Source organism: Meriones unguiculatus, chromosome 8 (assembly GCF_030254825.1).
Source record: "Meriones unguiculatus strain TT.TT164.6M chromosome 8, Bangor_MerUng_6.1, whole genome shotgun sequence".
NCBI classification, from domain to species: Eukaryota; Metazoa; Chordata; class Mammalia; order Rodentia; family Muridae; genus Meriones; species Meriones unguiculatus.
In genome coordinates this window covers 69,280,896-69,302,671 of record NC_083356.1, presented here as the reverse complement: position 1 = coordinate 69,302,671, position 21,776 = coordinate 69,280,896, and the positions used below count along the sequence as shown (strand labels likewise).

Below are 21,776 nucleotides of genomic sequence, written 5' to 3'. Positions count from 1 at the left end.
AATGCAGGTCCTCAGGCTTGAGGGGACAGCTCATCTGACTTAGCCATCTCCACAACATTGCTGTTATCTTTTGATAGGATGGTAAATTGTGGACACTAAGACCTCTGTCCTGTCTGGTCAGAGGGAGGCATCTTACACTTGACAGCGTGATGAATGGTACTCTGGCCTCCACACGCTGGAAACCAGGATTCCACCCCTACTACCAGAGCAGCAGCACAGGTTCTGGATGCACCCAACCAGATCCCTACTTCTAACAGGACCATGACAAAGACTGGGTGAGTCAGGAGTGAGTGTGAGCCTCAGGATTCGGGCTGAGGATTCCAGAGAACCTATAAATCCCTCTCACAAGCGCCCAGGAATCTCAGGCATGGCTCCCAGGTGGGAACTAGCAAAAGCAGAGCAGGAAATAGTAACTCACTCTGTACCCCCTATCCTAGAACCTCATACCCAGCTCTATGAGGCAGAGCAAGACAAACCCATGAGCAGCAGCAGCTGTTAGAGTGATCCTGTCTGTCCTAATTATGGAGTAGTTAATAAAGACTTCCTCCTGCAACAGGAACCTGATGATGATGATGAAGCACTTAAGTGGAACCATGACAGAAACTGAACTATATGGCTGTCCTCTGTCTCTCTGAAGTCTCCGTTAAAAGGAAGACTCTTCACCTGAGCACCTGCAAGTCTGAAAGACACCAGGATGTTCTTTGAATTCATCTAGGAACAGCTTGAATTCAACACATCCAATAGATTCCCTAGAACACAGGACAAGAGGGTGGGCAAGAGGATGATGGTCTCCTAATACTGCTCCATCCTTCCCTATATACAGACCAAAAGATAAATTAACAGCTATTAAGGCCTGAACTATGTGGGTGGAGAAGTCTAGTAATGCCCTGAGGGGAAGGACTGCCTTATTGCATTCTTTCCCCACCTACTAGAGATAACAGTTGCTAGGAAACTGGCCCATCCCTCTAGGGAGGGACACCAGGTCATTATGGTCTGGGGACCTTCCTATAGCCAATCAATTCAAAATGTAGTAGCATTTTGACCAATAGATGCTTGCCAGGCAGGAATTGCCCCTGCCTTGGGCATGCTGGGAGGAACCAGAATCTACATATCACGCAACTAACCTGGTGGCAGCGTGCTCAGCTCCCACCACTTTGGCGGTGGGTGTTGTGGGCCCAAGCTGCAGTTTGTAATTTACAATAAAAAGACCCTCATGTGTTTTGCAATGGAGTCGATTCCTGTAGATCTTTTGGGGGCTCGCGAACTGGGTATAACAGGTCTACCATAGTGTGAGCTTAGGTAATAAGGGTTAGCCCTTATTACCTGATGCATAAAACAGTGGCACAGCCACTCAAGACACTGTTATGAAATTTTGACCTCTCCCTGTGTGTTCCATGTCCAGGAGAAGAGAGGAAGATAAAGATGGATTCAAAGCTGTGTCTGAGAATTCTCTGGGGTCACATGAGCATCCTTAGCTAGCAGACATAGCTGGTCCTGTGAAAATGGTGGCCATCTGATATGGTCAGAACAGTTCCCAGATCAAAGTTCACCCTACAGAGTGCCAGCCAGGGTTCACGTCCTTCAGATACTTGGTACGAAGCCTGGACCTTAGCCTCATTCCAACAAACTCCACAATGCATAATATGAAAATTTTCTTGAACGATTTATGGGTTCCTGGAGTTTGTCTTGCTTGAGCCTTGCATCGCAAAATGAAAGTTCTAAACATAACACTTTAATTTTTATTTTTTATATTAATTACAGTTTGTTCACTTAATATCCCATCTGTAGTCTCCTTCCTCATTCCCTCCCAATCCCTCATCTCACTCATCTCCATGCCCCTCCCCAAGTCCACTGATAGGGGAGGTCCTCTTCCCCTTCCATCTGACCCTAGCCTATCAGGTCTCATCAGGACCAGCTGCATTGTCCTCCTCTGTGGCCTGGTAAGGCTGCTTCCACTTCATAGGGAGGTGATCAAAGAGCCAGCCACTGAGTTCATGTCAGAGACAGTCCCTGTTCCCATTACTAGTGAACCCACTTGGATACTGAACTGCCATGGGCTACCTCTGTGCAGGGGTGCTAGGTTATCTCCACGCATGTTCCTTGGTTGGAGTATCAGTGTCAGAAAAGACCCCTGGGCCCAGATTTCTTGGTTTTGTTGCTTTCCTTGTGGAGCTTCTGTCCCCTCCAGGTCTTTCTATCTCCCCCTTCTTTCATAAGATTCCCTGCACTCTACCCAAAGTTTGGCTATGTAGGATACTGTCATCAGAACAAAACGACAGCCTACAGACTGGGAAAGGAATCTTCACCAACCCTATATCTGACAGAGGGCTAATATCCAGAATATATAAAGAATTCAAGAAGTTAAAAAGCAAAATAAAAAAAACCTAATAATCCAATTAAAAATGGAGTATAGAGCTAAACAGAATTCTCTGTAGAGGAATATCAAATGGCAGAAAAACACTTAAAGAAATGTTCAATATCCTTAGTCACCAGGGAGATGCATATCAAAACGACCTTGAGATTTCACCTTACACCCATCAGAATGGCCAAAACTCAAGTGACAACACATGCTGGAGAGGATGTGGAGAAAGGGGAACCCTCCTTCATTGCTAGTGGGAATGTAAACTTGTATAACCACTTTGGAAATCAATCTGACACTTTCTCAGACAATTAGGAATAGTGATTCCTCAAGATCCAGCTATACCACTCCTGGGCATATATCCAAAATATACTCAAGTACACAACAAGGACATTTGCTCAACCATGTTTGTAGCAGCTTTATTCATAATAGCCAGAACCTGGAAACAACCCAAATGTCCCTCAACTGAGGAATGGATCCAGAAATTGTGGTACATTTACATAATAGAATACTACTCAGCAATTGAAAACAAGGAAATCATGAAATTTGCAGGCAAATGGTGGCATCTACAAAAGTTCATCCTGAGTGAGGTATCCCAGAAGCAGAAAGACACACATGGTATATACTCACACTTATAAGTGGATATGAGACATATAATATAGGATAAACACACTAAAATCTGTACACCTAAGGAAGCTAAGCAAGGAGGACTCTGGGTAAGATGATCAATCCTCACTCAGACAGGCAAACGGGATGGACATCAGAAGAGGGAAAAACAGGAAATAGGACAGGAGCCTACCACAGAGGGCCTCTGAAAGATTCTACCCAATAGGGTATCAAAGCAGATGCTGAGACTCATAGCACTTTTGAAGGAAGACAAAAGCTGAGAAGCTAGGAAACCAGGAAGGCAGCCTATGTTGTCAGAATGGCCTCTCTATGCCATTCCTGGGCCTCTGAGTGCTTCCCAAAGGGCAGGCAGACACCACACTGCCCGTTATGGGCTGCTTGGTACCCTGTCCTTCTGTGCAGACATCTGCAAGAAGGTAAGACAGGGAAGCCCACTGACATCTTGCTGTGACTCCCATCAGCTCTGTGAGATGTTCACCCTGTCCTCTGAAAGGAGATTGACCTCTGAAACCCCAAGTCTTCAGTCCTCCCTGAGGCTGTCACCTCCTCAGAGCTGGCAGGAGTCATCAGAGGCCACTGCAGTGTTCTCTTAGTCCTTTGATCAATAGGAGCAGCTGCATGGTCTCCATGTATGTGCTGTATTCTAGCTTCCCTGCAGCTGGTTTATCCTATGCAGAGTAACCCAGGAGGCATGACCTGCCTGCTCTCACTACACCAAGACCACATGTGTGTGAACTGTTGGTTGATTTGCATCATTTTGTTTGCTTGGAGCTGAGTGGACTATCTTATTATTGTAATTACCTATCCTGAGTGTCATTTGAATGTGAGGATCTTTGTCCTAAGTGAGAGCACTCTCGTAGAAGGAAGTGCCTAGCCTCAAACCCAGAAACTAAGCAACCAGCCGCCAGATCCCTCCCAGTCACAAAGTTATACCTTCAGCTCAGTGTGAAGCTGGACACCTCACACCCAACTGCCAATAAGGGAGGCTTGTCTGTCTTCCTTGTGATGTCTGGTGTGGTCTCCCATACTGTTCTATCAGACCCTGGCACCAACTATCACTATACACAGCAGAGCTACTTGGAGACAAGGATGTGTTTCTTAGGTGTATGACCTCCAAAATAAGTAATTTTAAAATCAAAACAGTGAAAGTGTGGGGTTTAATGAGAGTTCTCTCCATTCAGAAGCAGTCCCTGTGTCACCCACTATAAAAATTGGTGGCTGATCCACACAGTAGAATAATGCTCAGCCATAAACAAGAATGAAGTTCTGGCCCAAGGGTTAGGGGCTATGGAGCCAAAAGGGAGGGAGAGAGGGATGTAGAGAAAGAGAAGGTGGGAGGGGGGCCACATGAGGTGTGCTTTGTCTCTCAAATAGAAAAGGGGAGGTGGACTGAGGGTCCTGAGGATGCCTTGGTCAATATTCTCCATTGGCTGAAATGAATCTCATCCTCCCTATGAGTGAACACCTTCACAGCTGACTCCAGAAAAGATGGTGGGAAGAAGTTGATGACCCTCCATGAGTCTGTCTCAGCTCTGCTCATTTCTAGCCTGTGAGATGGATACCAGTGCTCATGAACTCCCATCAGGCCATATCCGAAGCCCTATTTAGGAAAGATTAGTGGAAGTCCTGGGTGCAGAGGAGGTTCCATGCCTCTTTCTGAACACACAGGCTGAAAGAGAACATAGACAAGGCTGGACTGCCCCCCATAGCCCACAGATTGAAGAACGAAGGGGAACTTCAGAACCTCAACAAGCAGAGTCCAGGGTGGAAAGTGAAGGGATTGAAACAGTTGGGCTACACAGGTCAACCAAATGCATTTGAAGGAAGGTCTATGTGTTGATAACCACTGAATCTTCTGGGGGACAGGGTATAAAGAGGCCTAAAGAGGTACCGAACATGGATGTGGCCTCCATGGGCGCTTCTCAGAACCACTTTGGAAGCTGAAGAATAATCATTATAAAAAGACATAGCCAGCAATGGCCAGGCACATGATGCTTCCCCTAGAATGGCAGGTACATGTAGCAGTAGGGCCCTAACACACGTGGAGGACACAAGGATGATCTTCAGAGTAGAAACAGACTGCATGGCCCAACAATGCATGTCCAGATTGCACGGCATGTGGTGCCTGCAGTGTCTCAAGGAGGCCTGAGGTCCTGAACCAGTTCTACTAATATCCATGGTCCCAGGAAGAGGAGGGGTTCAAACATTTGGGCTATACAAGTCAACCAAATGTGACAAAATATCACATTTAAGATACTGGTCGCCAAGGATGTTTGGGTTGATTCACCTCTCCCTCAGGAGAAAAGAACCATTCATGACAGTCAGCTCTCCACCCTACTCAGTGATACTCAGTGATTTGGGGAAGTACACAAACATTGATAGCATGTGATGCCAAGGCAATTCCCTGGGGATAGGCTAACCTCATAGAGCCAGAACTTTGTCCAGCCATATTGAAGAGACAAGTCATAGCACATTCTTCAGGAAGAGTTCACTGACTCAGTCATAAGCCTGAAGAACGAGTTCATCCCACACTCTTCTCACTTCTACCAGGTGATCATAACTGGTCAAAAATCTCTACCAGGAATGTCACCTCTGCCTGGAGCCCCATACACTCATCCTCATACTCCTCCTATTATGCCTACCACCTATGAGAACATGCAAAGCAGCAGTTACAAAAGCAACAGGGGATCAAAAATTTTTCACCCCTGCACCCAGTCCTTCATATCCTTTGCTCCAAAAACAAAAACCATCATAGAGGAGCACCCATCCAGCCAAGCCACTTACCCACTCCTCCTCCTCTAAAACAATCCCAAGGTATAGGACATGGGAAACCATCATGCTTAACTCCCCTCACCCACACACAGACACGCAGAGACACCAGGGAATGATGAAATTCTTTATGGAGAAGCAGGGGAGAGGAAGGCAGAGGGAAAGGGTGGGTGAATCCAGAAGGGGCAGCGAAGGAGTGCCTTCTGTGTCCTGTGCTCAGATGGTCTAGGCAAAGCAGAGCAATGCTTTGAGGCAGGCCTGGAGCCATGCATCCCTGCTGTGGAAAGAAGGAGAGTCAGTGGAACCAAAACAAGTCATGCAGGGGGGAAATGTAAGCATGGCAGGGGCTCCATTCACCAGATCCAGAGGACAAAGGTCATTCTCCCCTACCCCACCACACCCCCAAACTGAGTTCCCACAATTCCCCATGCCCATGTGTGAAGAAGGCACAGGTGACTTCAGAGCAAGAGCAGGGCAAAGGGAGGACAAGGATACTGTTGGACTCTGGCTCCTCCCATGCCTGGGCAGGTTGGCTTGGGCAATTCTCTGAACACATCTCCCAAAAATTGCACAAGAAATAGGAACCCAGGAGTGCTGCTAGACCCCAGACATGGCTGCCACATTCTTAAAGCAATCCATGCCTTAAATGGAGTCAGCATGGTGACTGACCAAAAGGGAGGGGCACAGGAGGGCTTTCTCTTCTGCAGAGTAAAGCAGGAGATGCACAGAGAGAGGGGTTCTCTCCAGTTGCAAGCCAACTGTAGAGTATCAGTGAGAGCAGGTTTCTCATGTTCAGGAAACAACACCCATGAAGGAAACATGAGAAAAATGCTGAGAGGTAGAGTACATTCCAGTAGCACAGGCGATACCTGTCTGCACAGGTAGGGAAGGGTCTCTTTCCTCAGGGTTAGAAGGTGTTGTCTCCTGAAACCCTGTTGACCCCAGGACCAGGATAGCCTCAAGTGTGCCCAGAAACAGGGTCACTTACCTTAATTGCTTCCTAGAGGGCAGCTTTCTGTCCAAGAAAAAAAAGAAAAAAAGAAAAAAGAAAATAAAAAACATGATTCTGAAGACCCAGGGAATTCAGCCAGAAACCCACAGCCCCTCCATCAGCCAACATCTGCCCGCCCCTAAAGGACAACGCTGGATGAGAGGCAGCCTGTTGTCCTGAGTGACTCGGGCCCTCCCTGCATAAGGGTGGGAGAAAATGCCAGCTTGCTTCCTACCGCTCTGCTTGGGGATGAAGATGCTCTCTGCATTGAGACCTTCGGCTCTTACAACGTTCTGAAAATCTTCCAGGGCCTCCTGGTTGAAGTCAGGGTCTCTGCCTATAGGTGAGGCCAGAAGGAAAATGGTGTTAGGGACAGAGCTGGAGAGCTGATAAAGTTTCCTTCCCAGCACAGAGGATAAAGCAACTTTGGGGTGAAGAGGGAGATATTGTGCACCCATGTGGGGCCTTGATTTCAGAAGCCTATGGAGGGTCCCGTGAGAGAGGAGGACCAGAACACTGAGTACACCCCCCATCCCATCTGACCTTGCCTTCAGCTCACTTAGTTTCTCTCAGGGCAGCTGAGAGCAGTGTGACCAGTCTCACGCTGGAGAGATATATCACCCTTGGGTGTGAGGGCTCCATGCTTGTCTCCCTACTCTTTGTGGACAAGTACTTAGGCTCAGGGAGAGCTGGAGAGGCTCTGGGATTTCCATCTCTAGGCAAGAAGGAGGCTGATACCAGCTGTGGTCAGGGCTGGACTTTATATGTGGGCTCCTGTGTCTACACTCATCCTTCTTCCAGCTGGAACCCCAACGGTGGCAAGGCACCTTTCGCCCCATGTGTCTTTGGCACATCTCACAACAGTGTGACTCACCCACAAGTTTGGCCATTCGGAAACGATGCCCATGTATTCTGCCCTCGTGGTAGAAGATGCAGTGATCCTCCACTGCAGATGGTATGATGTAGAGCACTTGTTTGCCCCCATCTGCAGAGGAACAGTGACACGGTCCTCAATAAGGCCCTGACCCTCCAACAAGAATTCAAGGGTGGCCTGGTACTCTCAACTCTGACTTCATCCCAGTTGCTCAGGGCTTTCTGACCCAGGTTCTTCACCATCCCAGAGCTTTGGTTACAGGAACCCTCCATTTCCATGGGAGCCATGCACATGAGAGATGGCCATGTCCCCAGACTTTTTGTCATACAGAAGGATCTGCCTCTGGGGTCAAATACAGTCCCCTTCCAACTTGTACCATGAGTACAACCAGAGCCCATGGGGCATTCTGGTTAGTTGTCTTGTTTGGCTAGTTTTATGTCAACTTTACAAGAAACTAGAGTCATCAGAGAGGAGGAGAGCCCAACTGAGAAAATGCTTCCATAAAATCAGGCTGTAGCCAAGCTTGTAGGAAATTTTCTCAGTGATTGATGGAGGGTTACCCGGTACATCGTGAGTGAGATCAACCTCTACAAGAACCCAGGCTGAGCTAGCCACTAAGGAACAAGCCAGTAAGCAGCACTCCTCCATGGCCTCTGCATCACCTCTCTTCCCCTCACCTGTCTGAGTTCCTGCCTTGACTTCCTTTGATGTTGAAGAGTGATGTGGAAGTATAAACAAATAAGCCCTTTCCTCACCACAACAGTAATCCCAACTAAGAAAACAGTCAGTTCTCCGCTAGAGACAAATCTACCACACTCAATGTAGTGTTTAGTGTCAGCCGTTAGCATCGGTAAGGAAAAGTGCCTCCTGGGAGTGACCATGGGTATTAACAGGAATTGAAGGAAGAATGAGTGCTCAGGCCCCGGAGCACTCTGGGGGGGTCACACTGGCCTCAAACATATCAAGGGAGTTTTGGTGCAGCCCTCACAGGCTCAGAGACTCACGGATGGTGTATTTGTCAGGCTGATCTGTCTTCTCTAGGACAGTGCTCACCTCCCGGCATTGTCCTGCAATCCTGGAAGAGAGAAGGTCTGTGAGACACACTGCCCAGGTACACACCTCCCTTGCTGGCAGCATGGACAATGTGGCCAACAGCTGCCTGTGTTCCAAGATGGGCAAGGAAGTGCAGGCTTCACTGAGTCCTGTTTGTGTTACCAGCAGGCCTCCTGAGTCACATGTTCCATCCCCTGGCTGCCACAGTGGCTCCACTGTGTGTCCTGCCACCTGCTGGGTGGACCCCCGACAGCTTCTTGCTCTCTCTCTTGGGGAGCCTGGGCTACTTGGTCTGTGGACATTGTCTGAAGCAAAACCCCCCTAACCCCTGTGTGGATAGGTGGCTCCCATGGCTGACTCTCTGTCTCTGGAGATATTTAGGAACTAGAACCACATCACTGTCATCTGGACAAATGAGGGAAATCTTCAGTGAGTGGGATGGGCGTGTGTGGAGGAGATGGGGAAGAACAAAGGGCAAGCTCCAGGGCACCCACCATGTCAGGAACTGCACAAATGCCAGATTGCAGGAAGACAGCACAGACAGTGTCGTGTTGTTCAGGGGCCACTAAGATGGCAGGAGCCAAGATGTGAGAAAAGATACAAAGCTAGAGGCCACACAGATGGGTGGTCACACAGGTGTGAGACCACACAGGTGAGAGTCTACACAGATGTGAGGTCAGACCAGTGAGTGGTCACCGAGGTGACAGAGCACACAGGTGAGAGGTCACACAGGTGATGGAGTACACAAATGGAAATCACGCAGCTGATAGAGCACACAGGTGATGGAGTACACAGATGAAAATCACACAGGTGATAGAGCACACAGGTGACAGTCTACACAAATAAGAGGTCACTCAGGTGATAGAGCACACAGATGGGAGTCACACAGGTGATAGAGCACACAGGTGAGAGGTTATACATGTGAGAGGTCACACAGGTGACAGAACACACAGATGGGCATCACATGGGTGACAGAGCACACAGGTTGGACTAGGCTGAGATTTCACAGCATCTATGCAGAGCATGATAAGCTTTCTCTTTGGGTCCTGTGCACACTCTTGCTTGATCCTTCTGAAATCCTGGTCTCTGCCTCTCTGCCTCTCTGCCTCTCTCCCAAGCAGAAATTTACTCCAGGGGTCAGGGGGTGAGCAAGCCCAGACTCTGCTCACATTGGGTCTGGGAGTAAAGCCCTTCCCCATGGGCCTCGGTCACTGGCAAAGGATGTCCTGTCAGAATAGAAATTGGGTGCCCCCTTGCAGCAGAGCTATTTTCTCTGGACCACATACCATGCCCTGGTCCTCTGTGAGCTGAGGCACCCTCAGTGCTACTGGTGCCTTCAAAGCCCCTGATACTGGGAGTTCCTGGGTCTGACTGGGGCCCCCAGCTCAGCGCCCAGATCTCCTGCTGAGGGAAGCAAAGGCCAAGAAGAATGGTACCATCTCAGCTGGCACAGACTCACAGGACACTGAAATTGACTTGCAGGTTGCCCCCTTCCAAGGTCTTGATGGACATGGAAGCCACAGACACAGAGCCGAGCTTCTTGTCAGGAATCTTCTTGTCAGATGCTGTAGCTTTCAAATACCACACTCCTGTCACCTGGAGAAGGACCTGACCATGAGGGCTCAGGAAGAACCTAGGACTGCTCCGACTCCCTAGCCCCTGCTTCCACCTTGGCTCCCACCTTCTAGACACATCAAGCGTTTGCCAGGCACCCCTTCTACCAACCCAGTAAATAAACTGGCACTACCAGGGCCACAGCGGTGTGGTCTGCAACCTCTGCCACTGTGACACTATCACAGAGCCCTGCACTCCCAGAGAATAGTGAAGAGGGCAGGACCCTGACTCCTCCAGCTCCCTGCACCCAGAACCATCTGACCAGATTCCTTGTGCTGTATCTGACAGTCCTTCAGAGTAGGGATTCAAGCCTGACTCTAAAATGGTCTCTTTAGATGGAGGAACCAACAACCTCAGGCCCCTGCCTGCCATAAACCCTCTTGCAGCCCCTTCCCATCTTGGCCTCACATCCTGATTCTCGTCCACGGTGGGGAAGGTCTGGGCCTGCAGGGCAGCCAGGAGGCCGAGGCCAAAGCTCAGGAACAGGGCCTTCATCTCCAGAGTGTGTGCACACAGGTGCCCAGCGGGTCGCTTGGCAGGCTGTGGAGGCTGTGCTGGGGCCTCAATCAGCTGCCCTTTATACTGCTCAGCCCAGGGTCCCCAGGGAACTTGGCAAGGAGTCATGACCAGTCCCTTCCTGATCATTCACCATGGCCAGATCTTCAGTGGAGCAGATAAAATGTCATCATTGTTGGAAGTTGCTACAGAACACTCACAGCCCAGAAGATGATGGGACAGGGCTGCTGCCCCGAGGAACCGACTTGCAGATTTCCTCTGGCAAGAAAGTGAGTCTGTGTTAGAGGTGCAGCCTCCCATGTCACGAGCCCCTGAGGGTGAGTACAGCAGGAGTGAAGTCCTCCTGCACACACTGTGTGGTCATCCAGCTGGCTGACATGCTCATTGACACAGAGGAGGCTACGGAAGCCAGAAAGTATTCTGCTCCATTCTCAGGGACCTTCCTCAATCCCAGATCGGGCCACTGAAATAAAGGTTCTCTTGACAAACAGGAATCTCTGCATATGGGAGCCTGATGTGTGATGTCAGAATGTGTGCTCAAAGGTGTGTCTCCTACCCCACAAACAGACAACTAGCCCACACGCACGGGGGCTTACAGAGACTGACGCACCAACTAAGGAACATGCATGGTCTGGACCTAGGCCCCTCCACATAGGTAACCGATGGTCAGCTTGGTCTTCATATGAACCCACAGCAAGTGGAGCAGTGTCTGTCTCTGATGTGGACTCTGCTGCTTGCTTTTGGATCACTTCCTGCTAGCTGGGTGCCTTGCCTGACCTCAGTGGACAAGGTTGTGCTCAGACGTAATGTGACTTGATGTTCTGGAGAGGGTTGATACAGGGTGGTAGGGAGGCCTCTCCTTTCCTGAGAAGAATAAGAGGGGGGAAAGGGAGAAAAGGGGAAGAGGGTGGGAGGGTAGGATAAGGAGAGAGGAGGGAGGGACCTGCACTTGGGTTGTACATTGAAGAAATAAGGTTTAAGAACAAAAATTTAAAAATTAAGAAAGATGTGTCCCCTCCTCAGCAAGGTGAGCACTAGCCCCTGCCCACATGTAGTGTAAGGAATTGTCAGACATAGAAAAAAAGCAAGAAAGTCCGAGTGCACTCATTTGTACAGGCATGAATGTGCACACAATCAGCAATGGGTCTGAACCACAGGCTGAGGCTGTACAGATGGCTCAGAAGCCACTGTTCTTGCAAAGGACATGGGTTCTTGTCTTAGCACCCATATGGTGGCTCATGACCACCTGTAACCAACACCAGTTCCAGGGGAACCGATACTTTCTACTGTCTTTCATGGTTTCTGACAAAGACATCTGAAGTCAGCAGGCCCGGGATCTGTTTCATCAATGTGTGAGTACATTTCTTGATATAAGAAGGAGGCTGAGACTCATGCTGGTGAGGACGTAGAAAAAGGAGAACACTCCCACATTGCTGGTGGAAGTGCAAAGTTGTGAACCACTTTGGAAATCAACGGGGTGCTTTCTCAGAAAAATGGGAATAGTCTTACCTCATTACCCAGCTATACTACTCCTGGGCATATACCCGAAAGAATCTCCACCATGCCATGAAGACACTTGTTCAACTATGTTCACAGAGCTGTATTCATAATAGTCAGAAACTGGAAATAATCTAGATGTCCCTCAAATGAAGAATGGGTCAAGAAAATGTGGTACATTTATACAGTGATGTACTACTCAGCTATTAAAAACTGGAACTTCACACAATTTGCAGGCGAATGCATGGAAGCAGAAAAGATCATCTTTAGTGAGGTAACCCAGACCCAGAAAGACACTTGGTATGTACTCACTTTTAAATTAGCCATAGAGTACAGAATAACCATCTACAATTTACAGACCTAAAAAGCTAATAACAAAGAGGGCCCAAGGGAGGGTGTTTGAATCTCACTCAGAACAGGAAATAAAATAGACATCTTAAGTAGATGGAGGAAAGGAACTGGGCAGCAGAGGGGGTGGGGCAAGGAAAGGTGGTGGGGATCAAATTCTGGGAGGAGGGATAGAGTAGGATTGGGAAAGAGAATGGAAATCAGTGTGTGGGGGCATCTCTGGAACAGGGGAAGCCCCCTGAAGTTTATGGGGTTGACCTTAGCTGAGACTTCTAGCAGTGATGGATATAGAGCCTGATATTGCCACCTCTTAATAGCCAGGTGGGACTTCCAGTGGAGGGAGGAGGACACCAACCCACCCATAAAACCTTTCACTCAATTTTCTCTCGCCTAAAGACAAAAGTGTAGGGATAAAGATGGAGCAGAGATTGAGTGAAATGCCAATCAGTGACTGGCTCAACTTGAGACGAACCCCATGGGAGAAAGCCAACCCCTGACACTATTATACTCTGCTGTGACTGCAGACAGGAGACTAGCATAGCTGTCCTCTGAGAAGCCTCATCCAACAGCTGACCCTCAAACATGCTTGAAGATGCTCCCTTCTTCAGCAAAGTGAGCACTAGCCCTTGCCTCCTTGCCGAGCAAGGATTTGTCAGGCATAGACAGAAAGAAAGCAGGCCTGTGTGCGGAGGTATGCACGTCAAGGACAGAATCACTGTCGGGCTGGAGAGATAGCTCAGCAATTAAGGGTCTTTGCTGCTCTTGCAGAGTCTCTGGGTTTAGTTCCTAGTACCCATGTGGTGACTCACAACACGTGTAACTCCAGTTCCAGGATTTCTGACACTGTTGTCTGGCCTTCTCAGGCTCTGACATTTATGGTGCAGCATCATGCAAACACATAAATAAAAAATTTAGTGTTACAAAAGGGCACAGGCTGACCAAGGGCCTGAGGCCATTGCACATAAGCCTCTAGGCCAGAAGGACAGGTATCCTAGTTAGGGTCACTACTGTTCATAATGAACAATAGTATTGTTCATTACTATTTCTATGAAATTCCATAGCCAAAAGCATCTTGCAGAGGAAAGGGTTTATTTGGCTCACACTTCTGTATCGTTGTTCCCATCATTGACGGAAGTCAGAGCAGGAGTTCAACCAAGGCAGGAACCTGGAGGTAGGAACTGATGCAGAGGACGTGGAGAAGTGCTGCTGACATAGCTCACTCAGGCTGCATTTTTACAGAATGCAGGACATCTAGTCTGACATCAGACTCAGGTCTGGCCTCACTCACAATGAGCTGGGTGCTTCCCCATCAATCCTGAATCAAGACCATGCCCTACAGGCTTGTCTACTGCCTGATATTTTGGAGGCATTTTCTCAGTTGAGACTTCCTTCTCTCCAGTGACTCTAGCTTGTGACAAGTTGACATAAAACTAGCCAGCACAACTTAGCCCTTGTCAACTTGTCCCTCAAACATATCACTGTTAAGCCACAGCCTTTCCTTTCTTGTTCACCTGATGATCACACATTAATATAAACGTTGGAATATAAAACATTTTACAAACTTAGACAGTGCCAGTCTTTTCAAATGCAAACATGTTAAAATCCAGAGTCAACAACTGTGTGCTCCCTCCTTTAAGAGGGAAGAACTAGAGCACAGCTACAATCTGAACAAAATAAAAAACCAAACTCCACTTCTGTAACAGACTCGTTGCTCAGTGTCTGGAGTCCACTTATGATCTTCTTGGCTTCTCCAAAGTGCTTGGGTCACTTCTCCAACTTTGCCATCTGCACACACAGCACAGTGTGTCTTCTAGGCTCCCTCTGGCTCCACTCTTATGCTGTTCTTAGTGGTCATCCCATGGTGCTGGTATCTCCAAAATGCTGGGGTCTTCTGCTGCAACTGGACTGCACTTTTGCCAATAACCTCTCCTGGGCTTTCTTCAGGGACTCCAGCCCTACCACATAGTGCCAAGCCTCAGCTTCCTTCTATGACCCCTTCACGCCTTGCAACCAGTTTGTGTGGCTCTTCTGTTACCAAGTTTGGCTGCCAGCGTGAGATACAGCCTGGGCTGCCTCTGGAGCACACCTTCTGTGGTGCTGACCCTGAGGAAGTGCTTCCCACACTTGACCTCAGGGATGCGGCTCTCTTATTAGTCACTGCTAATTGCTCAGCTACACCCGAATAGACACCACAGATTCTTCACACAAATGGCCTGGTGAGTCTTTGCTTCTCTCTGAAACTTCACAAGCCAGACCTCCATCATCTGCATTGCTCTCAACATTCTTCTCTTCCAAGCTTTTACGGAAAAGCTCACTGAGCATTGGGCACTCAGTGGCTGTTCTAGCCCACAGGTCCAGAGTCTTTCTAAATCCTCAGGTCTGTGACAGCAATACTGCACAATGTTGGTACCAATTTCTGTCTTAGGGTTATTATTGCTGTGATGAAACACCATGACCAAAAGCAACTTGGGGAGGAAAGGGTTTGTTTGGCTCACACTTCCACAGCACTGTTCATCACCAAAGGAAGCCAAACAGGAATTCAAACAGGGCAGGAACGTGGAGGCAGGAGCTGATGCAGAGGCCATGGAAGAGTGATGCTTGCTGGCTTATTCCACATAGTTTACTCAGCCTATTTTTTTTTCCTTTTTTCCCTAGGGGAGAACACAAATGCAGTCCCATACTGTCAAGAGCAAGAAGGTAGATAAGCTTAGTATAACAAAATTTCTATTTTATTATACTGAGGGTCCCAAGGGTCCTAAATTCCTAACGATGCTCCTAAGCCCATCTCCCCCCAAGGCTGCTCACCTGTGCAACATGTATCTTTGCTGAAGGTCAGGCTCAGTTTCTAACGGAAGTCTCCGATTCAAGGGTCAGGATCCTGGGGGAGACTCTCCAGCCACAGGATAGATCAAGGTGGTGTCTCTACAGCTATGCAGAGCAGACCATTGCTCGTGGTCTCAGCTTACATACTCTCCAGCGGGCATCATAGGGTTGTAGGACTGTGTCTGGTTATCTTGAGTGAGCGATGTCACTGAGCTCTGGTTATCAGGTGCTGCCTTGTGGTTCCTGACTAAACTATTTTTACATGTTTAAAAGGCATTTTTACTATGCTCTCACCCACTCCCACAAATTAGGCAGTTGAGTTTCCCACATTTGGGGAAATAACAGGGTCAGCACATCTGGAATGCAACAGCTAAGTCTGGGGAAAACCACCTTCTTGATCATATTACCTCCCCTCTCAGGTAAGAATTCAGCCTTGTTTGAGGTCTTTTGGGTTTTTGTGTGTGTGTGTGTTTGTTTGTTTTTGAGACAGGGTTTCTCTGTGTAGTCCTGAGTGTCCTGGAACTTGTTCTGGAGATCAGAGTGGTCCTGAACTCAGAGATCAGACTGCATCTGCCTCCCAAGTGCTGGGACTAAAGGCATGTACCTCCAAACTGGGCTTCAGCCTGTTATCTTATAGAATCCAAGCCCACCAGCCCAGGAATTGCCCCATCCACAATGGGCTATGCACTCCCCCATGGAAAATGCCCTACAACCTTGCCTACAGCTGACCTTACGGAGGCATTTTCTCAACAAGGCTGCCTTCTCCCCAGTGACTCCAGCTTGTGTCAAGCTGACATAAAACTAGCCAGCACAGCAGGGGCCTGTAAAAATGTCTCCATGACTGCAGAAGGGGCATGGACAGCCCTTCCTGATACATCCCTCAGATGAACTGACTGGTCACCACACAATGGAGAGGGGAAGAGCTGGTTCTGGCCCGAGATAAGGGAAGACACAGCTGTAGCCTCCCACGCAGGGACTAGAGCAAGTGTTTGTGATAGGTGGCAGAGTGCATCAAGAGTTTTCTACACATGATTGGGAAAAAGCCAGAGAAAGGGGGTGTGAGAAGACAAAGTCTGTGAAAAGGACACCGGAGTGCAGTGCCTTGTGAAGAGATGTCCGAGGTCAGCACAGATTGACACAAAAGACTGGCATGACCTCAGAGCCCTGAGGCAGACACAGTGTGATGAATGTTAACAAAAGCCCTCATCTCTGAGCTTGCTGTGGTGAGGATACAGACCTAGGACCTCAGGCTCTGCTGTCTCCTACAGACTCCTGACTGTTCCCACAGGGCCCTTTTATGCACAGGCCAGGAGTTCATTTCTCACATGATTTTATAGAATTTGCCCCAGCCATCTGTCTCTGCAGTATTGGTTTGTAGGTAACAGCGGAGGTGAAACCAACAGTCGCACCAGATCACACCCGTCTTTACTATGTGACCTCAGCTTTCAGGAGCATTCCCCACATGCACTGTGCCAGAACACCTAGAACCCTGTCTCAGGTATGCCGGACTTTGATCACAGCAGGACGTCACTGCACAGCGTCAGGTTGTTGTCATGAAATAGAATGTTTACATTCTTATTTAGTGGCAGAACTTACAAGGACATGTGTGCTGGAAGCTGCATGCTGCCACCATCCTTGATCAGTATTGTGAAAGGAATTTGAACCCCACAGCAAGACAAAGGCTGAAGCAATTCTGTTCTACTGACAGGAAACAGAGTGATGTCAGCTCTGTAGGAAGCAGGAATCAAAGAATGGTGGTCACAGGGCAGAAGGGATTTCAATAAAGAGGCTTCAGGCAAGTAAGTAAGTTTAGGTAAATAAGTAGAAACAAAGTTTATCCATATTTCCCCAAAGTTATCATGTTTGTTGGAGTTCTAAGTTTTCTTTTACAGATTCATTAATTTTTATTTTATGTGTATGAGTGTCTGCCTGCATGTGTATGTGTGCAGCCACGTGCATGCCTGGTGCCTGAAGAGGGCTAAAAAAGCACTGGATACCCTGGAACTGGTGTTACAGGTAGTTTGTGAGCTGCCATGTGGATGCTGGAACTCAAACCTGGGTCCTCTGAAAAAATCAGCAAGTGCTCTTAACTGCTGAGCCATCTCTTCAGACCCTCTCTTCAGTCCCTGCACATGTTACATTTAATGGCTTTCGAAAAACTAATGTCTCAAAGTAACAGAGGGCAGCAGAGGATCAGAGACTCATTGGGAGGGGGCTCTAGACAGAGTCATCCTCTCCGCCATCGCACAGACATATACAGTAGCTGACAGGACAGGTTTTAAACGAAATCTTAAATTGCTGAACACAAGTCATGCCAATCCCAGCATAAAGACCTTGTCTTCCTTATCAGACACAATTCCCCTCAAGAAGTCTCAGATGGACTTCAGGGACCTAGCTGAAGGCAGCCCTTAATTCTGCAGTTAACATGTGATCACGCAGGGCTAAAGACAAGCTGAACACAAGCAGCTGTCATTCCACTGTGCCAGTGTCTCTGCTAGGTCTGCTGTTCCCTACCCAGAGGAGCGCAGGGTCCTGAGGATGTGTCTGACAGGCATGTCAACTCTGTGTGCATTACTTTCTGTAGCCCTCTGCCTCCCCAACACATTGTCTAGCACAATCATTTCCCTGAGTCAGGAAGGGCCTGACTGCCCACTCTTCAGGGAACTTAGAGCCAGGACCAGTCCTACCCAATCCCTCATACCACCCTTATCCCCATCACAGGTCTTTCTCCCTGTCTAAGAGGCACTGCCATGTGGGCAGGTCAGGACCAGCACTTAGACCCCTCATCTTTCCAGGCTGAGGCTCGGCAAATGCTCTCTGGACTTCACTGGATTGAGTTGCAGATAGCTGAGGGGATGGGATCTTTGCTTGGCTCCAAAGCTGAGGGTGGAGTCCAAAAGCCAGAACAAGGGTAACCATGTCCAGGAAAAGCCGTGTTTGCTTTCTGGATCTTTCTCCTCCAGTTCCTCCCAGACTATGGCTATTCTGAACACAGGACACTTTATAAAATGGCTTGTGCCATGTGACAATAAATGTCACACAAGTGGGAACATACCCAGAAGGAGCCAATGTCCATTGATATGGTCTGGGGAAAGTTGTGTCAGCGTCACCCTAGGTACCTCATGCTGGGACATCACAGCCACTCAACACCCTGTTCCAGAGGCTGGACACCTTAGCCAGAATCCCCAGCGGGATCCATGGGACCTGTTGACCATTCAAGTTCCACAAACCAGTGGAAAGGGAGGGATCTCACTTGGAACACACACAGTTCTTTCATTCCTTGGTTTCCTGGAGTTCAATCATAATATCCACCCTACCCCAAAGTATTATAACCAGGGAGACACTAAAATCCTCAGGAGCTAAGAAGAGAAAGAAGCAAAGTGAGGGAGGTGAGGGGCCACTAAGAAAGCAGCACTGAGTCTCTCAAGGATATCTTTTGGGAAACTGAGGCTCAGTCAAGCCTGATCCAGATGATCTCTTTCCATCTCACCTCCACCTTTACACACAGGCAACTGTTCTGTGGGGGCTGGAAATGGCTCAGGAGGGCCCTTTAGACCGTGAGCAATATGGAGGAAGCCCACCCACCTTGTGCATCTTCCCACCCGAGCCAGTCCCCAGGCAAGTGCCAGGAAGCCCTCTGTGGGGCAGGCCTCATGAACGTGTCAGTGCTGTGGTTGGTCTAGAGAGGCCTGTAAAGAGGAGGGACCAAGGGATAGTATTTAAGTGACTCATTGTCTAATCAGGGCTCTCTCATCCTTGATATCTTTTTTAAAAACAAAAAAGAAAGGCAAGGTTAAAAACAGTGAGGTGATGAACCACCCAAGGAGCTAACAAGATTTGAGATTCACCATTGATCAGAACACAGAAAAGCCTACTCCCCCTGACCCTTCCAAGACCATGTAGATCTCCTTCCCTAAGCTTTCCACATCAGGGTCCACGTCCTGATTCTGAAGAGGAATCCAAATATTGAGCATGGCTGAGGTCCCCACTCTCCCACAGACTCAGCCCACCCCACCCCATTCTCAGGGGTCTAAATTGCCCCACCTTTTTTGTATTTTTATTTTAATAATTGCAATTTATTCACTTTGTATCCCCCCTGTAGCTCCCTCCCTCCTCCCCTCCCAACCCCACTCTCCCTCCTTTTCTCCAATCATGACCCTCCCCAAGTCCACTGGTAGGGGAGGTCTTCCTCTCCTTCCTTCTGATCCTAGTCTATCAGGTCTCATCAGAAGTGGCTGCATTGTTTTCCTCTGTGGCCTGGTAAGACTGCTCCCCTCTCAAAGGGAGGTGATCAAAGAGCAGGCCAATCAGTTCATGTCAGAGACAGTCTCTGTTCCCCTTACTAGAGAACCCACATGAACACTGAACTGCCATGGGCTACATCTGAGCAGGGGTTCTAGGTTTTCTCCATAAATGGTCTTTTGTTGGAGTATCAGTCTCAGAAAAGAGCCTTGTGCCCAGATTTTTTGGTTCTGTTGCTCTCCTTGTGGTGCTCCTGTCCTCTCCAGGTCTTTCTACCTCCCTTCTTTAGTCCCACCTTTTAAAACCATCTCTCTCCTTTCTTCTGATTTTGTGAACCCTGAGTTGTGACCATCCACCAAGTGATTCACCTTAAGCCAAAATGCTTATGGGAAGGCTGCCTGTCACATAGTGAGGGATACATAGAAGACCTTCAGCTCTTGCTGTGGAAATTTTAGACTTCCTAGTGATTTGTACAATAAAACACAGAAGTGCTGTTTATATTATGTACAATACCATATATTTGCAGTATAGATAACTTTAGAGGATGTCTAAGAACTCCACAAGAGAAGCCCACCCAGGGAACCCTTAACTAGAGATAAGAAACAGGCAGGTCTTGCGTGAGATCACGAAAGCTGACCCAATACCTAAATTCCAGCCCAGAGAGCTGAGGTTCAGGCTATGGGCTAAGCTTGTGAGGCAAGCAGTGCCCTATATGGAGGCTGTGTGTCAGAGGAAAGATGTACCATGACAGGAACAATTAGGTTGATGTGGATGTCAGGGAGATGGAGATGCATGAGTTCAGAACGGCCACCTGTGCCACCACAGGCAGGACCACAGTTGACTCTGTAAGACCTGGGGTCTCACAGCTCAGGAGTTCAATCGTGCCCTTCCCAGAAACTCCCCCAGACCAAGACTCGTTGCAAAAGCAAGAGGTTTATTTACCATTGTACAATGGGGTCACCCCCGCTGGTCAGCAAAGAGTGGCACCGGGAGACAAAGGCCTTTAGGTTTTTAAAAGAGAAATTGCGGGAGATTTGAAGTTCTAGTTTTGGCAATTTAGGATTGGATGAGGAAGCTATAAAGTAAGATAATTGGTTAGTCTTAGGTGTTCAAGCTTGGCCAGTCCTGCCAAGTGTGGATGCAGCTGCAATTGAAGGTGGGGGTGGTTAGCTCATCCTTGAAAATTAGGGCTGCGGGCTCTTGGCTGGAGGTCAAAAGCTAATCAGAAGAAGTCTAGGTTCATTGCTAAGAAACGCTATCTCAAGGACAAGGGTCTGGTCCTTCTTTTGCTGAGTGATGGTCATTGCTTGCTTGCCCCTTTTTTTATATCTGTCCTCACGGATAGGGTCACATTTCTTCACTCTCTGGAAAGGTACTAAGAGGCTTTAGCTTAACCTGGACCTAAAACTCAAAACTATAGGCTTTAGAAGACATATAGGTTACAAAGTTAGCCTAACCCTTTCAACTCCAGCTCTGAGGAAGAAGGATCTTCAACAGGCAACAGGATGTGTCTTTAAAGGTGTAGCAACAGACCTTTGAACCATTAGCAAAAGACATTCTCTTTACACCATAAAAGTTCTTGCCCAAAACAATTGTGTGACATTTTCCATGAGAGCCAGACTCAGATCTGTGACGTGCTGGCTTCAGCTGACTTGGCCCTTCTACAGGGAAGTGAGTCTCCATTACGCAGTTATGAAGAGCCAACCTCATATCTGTGCCATGCTGGCTTCAGACTTCTTGGCTCTTCCATGAAAAAGTGGGATCAGACAATTATTCATTTTCTGCATCACTTGAGAGCCAGCCTCATATCCATGTCATGCTGGCTTCAGATGACTTGGCTCCTCTATGGGGAAGTGGGATCAGACAATTATTCATTTTCTGCATCACTTGAGAGACAGCCTCATATCCATGTCATGCTGGGCTGGCTTTGACTTAACCATTCTGGGAGGAATTGAGGCTTGAGAGCTGGCTCTGGATTTTAATCCTGGCTTGGCCTACAGAGTACCAAGATTACTCAGGAAGTCTACAAGTTTGGACCATAAGCACAGCTTTTCTGTGAGCCA

The 21,776-nt window shown here is 48.3% G+C and overlaps 1 protein-coding gene across 1 annotated transcript; it reads right to left on the bottom strand.

The window, feature by feature from the left end:
* Positions 1–6,744: 6,744 nt before the first annotated feature.
* Positions 6,745–10,782, bottom strand: LOC110550840 (von Ebner gland protein 1-like). The gene is made up of 6 exons (XM_060390579.1): positions 10,696–10,782; positions 10,133–10,269; positions 8,625–8,695; positions 7,621–7,731; positions 6,982–7,083; positions 6,745–6,770 (listed from the first exon to the last, which is right to left on the bottom strand). Exons 1-6 carry the CDS (start codon positions 10,780–10,782, stop codon positions 6,745–6,747), a joined length of 534 nt encoding a protein of 177 aa, XP_060246562.1.
* Positions 10,783–21,776: the final 10,994 nt, after the last annotated feature.